Below are 5,153 nucleotides of genomic sequence, written 5' to 3' on the forward strand. Positions count from 1 at the left end.
CCTCTGCATCTTTTGCTCTGCCAGGGTCCACCTACCTGACAATGGAGCAAGTCCATCGGTGTCAAACCTGACACATGAATGCAGCTCCAGAGAAAAACCGTGAACCAGGATCAAGCCGAAGACGATGAAGAGGAACCAGGTAACACCGAAGATGTGATATCAGAGGAAATATGACGAGAACGCCGATAGTGATTATCAAACATCATGGAGGAAGCCCAATTGCCGTGAGTGATTACATCATCAAGGGGAATGCCATGTTGGAGCGCCAAATCCGAAGCCACAGAACGCATAGCAGGTCGTCTTGAAGCCGACGATGATGAATTGATGGAACGTGACACCACATTGCGTAACCAACGAGATATGGTATCACAAGAAGCCGCCACACGAGCGTTGGTGGTACTAATAAATAGTGCACCAGGAGGACGATGAACCGTATTAGGATGATCCCGTAGAGCCTCAAATGCTGTCACCGGACACAAAGTAGCATCTTGAGGATATGGCTTGATGCGCACCACCTTAACAATACGACGACCATTCCGTTTCTCCTTGGGTGCCACCACAGAAAGATGTAAACAACGAGAGCCATCAACAAAGGAATCTTGGAGGTTGATACGATGTAGATCCGATGGTCTAAGGAAACCCGTGATAGCAAGCAGGAAAACCGTCTTGTGAGCCAAATTGTATAAAGATGAATGAGCCGAAGATTCAATCGTGCGACAAAATGCAAAAGAAGGAGTCAAATCAACAGGGGGACGTTCGATTGGAACCGGTGGTGCTTCTTCACGCCATATGTTGAATAGTTGTTCGAGTTGAGAATCATGTTGAAAAAGTGATGGTTGAACATGAAAATGGATAATGGCTGTACGCATAAGCGGTAATGAATTCACTGAGTAACGAGAGCGCATGGTGGAGAGAAAATTGATGAGTGTTGCCATGGTGAAATGGTTTGGATCCACTTGCTGTGTGATACACCAACTGAGAAACTCAAGCTGAAACTTGCGGTAAGAGCGAGCATTCAGGGACCGGTTGGTTGCCAAAAGGTGATTCACCGTGTTGTCATGATATTCTAGAAAGCGAAACTTGCGCCTGAGACACTCCACACGGAAAGCTTCCAACGTGGGTTTGTCCATGGATTGGGGGTAAGAGATGATGTGACACGAGTGTGTATTTTCGGATTGAGAATGATTGGAGGACGTGTTGCCATCTGCTTGAGAAGTGGGTACCATATCGCACTCTGCCACCAAGGTACTATGACTGTGGCCGTGACTTTCTCTCTCTTGACCTTCTGCAATGCTGGGAGAATCAGATTCCAAGGTGGGTGAATGAGTGGTCTCTTGAACCGATTCCATGTCAACGTGAAGGCGTCTGTTGCCAATGCTAATGGGTCTGTTTTCCACGCCACATACTTCGGAAGTAATGCTGTGGTGCGGTCCGCAAAGAGATCGACGTCGTGTACACCCCATGCTTGTTGAAGTTGATGGAAGGTTGCTGGCAGCAGTTGCCACTGATTCTTGGCAAATATTTGTCGAGAAGCTTGATCGGCGATTGAGTTGAGGATCCCTGGGATATGTTGTGCTTGTAGATGGAGATGACGCTGAAGGCACATTTCCCAAATCGTTGTGGCCAATTTGCTCAAGGTTTCCGAACGAGTGCCTCCTTGTTTGTTGATGTATGACACTGCTGTTGTGTTGTCGGATCGGATGAGAATGGAGGTGTGGCACAGTGTGGGAAACGATTGAAGAGTGAGTTGTACAGCTTTCAATTCCCTCCAATTGATCGATTGTTGTGCTTCCGCTTGTGTCCAAGTGCCCTGCACCACTTGACCTTGTACTACACCTCCCCATCCCAGATTGCTGGCGTCCACAAAAACCCGTGATGATGGTGTTGGCTTCATGATTGATCGTCCGTTCCACTTCTCTAGGTTGAGATTCCACCATGTCAATTCGTCTATGCATTCTTGAGGAAGAGGTCGCACTTGATCCCAGTCTTGCGGATGGCGTACATAATGATTCTTGAACCTCATCAATCCTTGTGTGTACATTGCTGCTGGAAAGATTGCCATGGTTGCTGCCTTGATCCGCATTGTCAGGCTGTGAATCTTGCGAGCAGACTGAGAAGGATGCATCAAGATCTGTTTGATCGACCGCCTGAGATCTCGAAGTTTGGTGCCTGGCAACTTTATAGTCATTGAGTGTGTGTCCAGCATGTAACCCAAATGTTCTATTACCTGGGTGGGCTGGAGGTGAGACTTTTTGAAGTTCACCAACCAGCCCAAATGTTGAAGAAGAGAGATCATTTGATTGGTGTGATCTCGAGCTTCTTCCTCCGTACGTGCCATGATTAGCCAATCGTCCAAGTATGCCGATACCCTTATGCCTTGTGAACGAGCCCACTTGAGGATTGGTTGAGTCAAACGAGTGAAGAGCCAAGGAACCACGGAAAGGCCAAAAGGGGTAGTCTTGAACTGAAAGAGCTGATTTTGCCACCGGAAGCGTAGATATTTTCTTGATGTGCGATGGACCAATATATGGAGAAAAGCGTCTTGTAAATCCACCGAAGTGAGGAAATCTCCTGGTTGTAAGAGCTTGACGACATGTTGTAAGGTTTCCATCTTGAAATGAGGAGCATTGATAAATTGATTCAGTTTGCGCAGGTTGAACACGGGACGAAAGCCGCCATTGCGTTTGGGGATAACAAACATTGTGCTTCCAAAACCTGGTGATGGACTTGTCACTGGTTCGATGGCTTTCTTGAGAAGAAGATCCGCAATTTCTTGACGAAGCAATTTCCTCTGTTCTTGTGAAGGTGGTTGTGTGTAAGGATGGTGCATTGATGTAGGAGGTTGGCGAGCAAAATGAATTTTGAAACCGTCTTTGATCACTGAATGAACCCAGTTGCTGTTGGTTAAACGTAACCAGGCTCGATGGAAATGGTGAAGACGACCTCCTACTGGGAGTTGTTGGTGCTGTGTTGAGTGGTCTGTGCATTGTTTCTGAAGGGGTTGTTGCTGTTTCCTCTTCGATGGTTGTTGTTGTTGGGACGTCGTGGTTGTTGTTGTTGAAAATAACGGGAGCCGGAACTGTGATGCCCGCCATCGGCATTTCGAGACGGGCCAGCTCGAAAAAACGAGTTACCATAACGCGTGCCACCACGAGGATTGGCTTCCTTGATAGCCTTCTGCAAGGCATTATGGTGGGACAACGTATCTTTGAAAGTAGTGAGATCCATTGTATATGTCTTGTCTGTTGATGGCATCTTGTACTCAGGATTCACCACCCGCAAAGCCAGTTGATTACGAGCGGAATTGACCATACCGCAATTGTGCAGCACCAAAAGTCTCAAATCATGAAGGATGGCAAAGACACGATCCAATTGGTCTTGTGGCAAAGATTGGTGTAAGACATAACCAAGGACATCAAGAGGACGTAAGACACCCGACAAGCCATACTGAATTTGTCGTAGAGTCTGGTCTTGTAGTTTCTGCGACTTATTAAAGCGTTGGTCTGCGATTGGTAATGTCTCAGGTGGAGCATACCGTAGTCGAGATACTGGCGGATATCGATCAAAAATGACTTGTTTCTCGTCATTTGATAGTGTGCTATCAAACAGTGGGAGCGACAAGGTTGGCATACGAGCCGTCAAGTGTTCATCAGGTTGCCATTCATAGGATGGACGTGAAGGCAAGTCATGAAGTTGAGAACCAGGTACCGAAGAGGATAACCCTGTCGATTGCTGTTGATGCTGTTGTTGTTGAAGGAGCTGTTGCAATAGGATTTGCTGCTGTTGGAGTTGTTGAGCCATCGCTTGTATATCCAATGTAGAGGGAGATGCATGTTGAGAGCCATCTTCCGACATAGGATTGGGAGGTGGTGAATTGTGCGAGGGTTGATCCATTGTGCGGTTTTGACCAGCGAGCGAAGAAAAAGATCAAAGAACATTTAGACTTATAGATTAGACTTTTTATTGTATCCAAATTTTCTAGCTGCACTCGCTCAATAAAGCGGAGAAATTAGATCACAGCATTCATGTGTCAGGTTTGACACCGATGGACTTGCTCCATTGTCAGGAGAGACTTTGACTGACAATGAACAAAGACCACCTTCCATATAGCATCATGCATGCAGCATAGTGAAAACCTAAAGACAGTCATATCTCATGATTTTACAATGAAGTGTGGGATCTTTAATAGAACAGAGTGCTCGGCGGGGTGAAACGCACCTCGTGTCAAAGTATGAAGTTCATCGTGGCCAATCCCAGATCCACCCAATGTCGCCACCAGCCAAAGTGGATCGACCTCTTGAATTTTTTTTCGACGACGACGAAAATATTTTTTGGCTGGTGGCGACATTGGGCAAATCTGGGATTGGCCACGATGAACTTCATACTTTGACACAAGATCGCTTTGGCCCCGCCGAGCAGCTTTGTCCTATTAAAGACCCCACGTTTCATTGTAAAGTTTAGAGATACAAGTACCTTTATGTTTTACATATGTTGTATGAATGATGCTATATGAAAGGTGGTCTTTGTTCAATGTCCAGTAGCTAGACCCTGAGGGAGCCAAAGATGCAGAAGGGCTTGTTGGTCTCACGAAGCCAAGGGGCATGTTGAAGGGTGATCCTATTGGTGGAGAGATGCATGAAGTACCTGTATCCACGATGTGTCTATAGTAAGGTCCGCCTATGATAGCCCGATGGAATGGTACGTTATTACATAAGGTTGCATAAGATAGTGTTAGCTGAAACTTGTCGTAGGTAAACGTGGTATGTCCATGTACTCTTGCCACATTGTATCATAGCTCACTCTTCCTTGAACATAATGAAATAACCTTACAATGGACCAAGCTTATTATATAACAAGTACTACATATGTTGGGCACCCCTCACTCTGAATTTATTGTCTTTGCAATACAAGCCTTCCAGGATTGCGGCTACCTTTCGTCTATCATCATGTGAACTAGGAATCTTAAACGAATGCATCATGTCACAATAGACAAAGACATCTTCGATACACACGATTGTGTAAATGATCCAATCTCGCTTTCCGACCTTCAAGTTACTATTCCCCCTTTTCAATCCAGAAACCAACCAAATGATCTACATCTCGCACATTGTGGTGAACCAGTGATTAAGATCGGTCATTATCACATCTCAGAC

The 5,153-nt window shown here is 45.9% G+C and overlaps 1 protein-coding gene across 1 annotated transcript; it reads right to left on the minus strand.

Annotated features, from left to right (window-relative positions):
• Window positions 1-110: 110 nt before the first annotated feature.
• Window positions 111-3,894, minus strand: O0I10_013126 (uncharacterized protein; the record flags this gene model as incomplete). The annotated part of the gene is made up of 4 exons (XM_058492959.1): window positions 111-1,365; window positions 1,407-2,176; window positions 2,228-2,946; window positions 3,135-3,894. The coding sequence occupies 4 exons, from the start codon at window positions 3,892-3,894 to the stop codon at window positions 111-113; spliced, it is 3,504 nt and encodes a 1,167-aa protein (XP_058336275.1).
• Window positions 3,895-5,153: the final 1,259 nt, after the last annotated feature.

Source organism: Lichtheimia ornata (genome assembly GCF_029851405.1).
Source record: "Lichtheimia ornata isolate CBS 291.66 chromosome Unknown scaffold00257, whole genome shotgun sequence".
Classification (NCBI taxonomy): Eukaryota; Fungi; Mucoromycota; class Mucoromycetes; order Mucorales; family Lichtheimiaceae; genus Lichtheimia; species Lichtheimia ornata.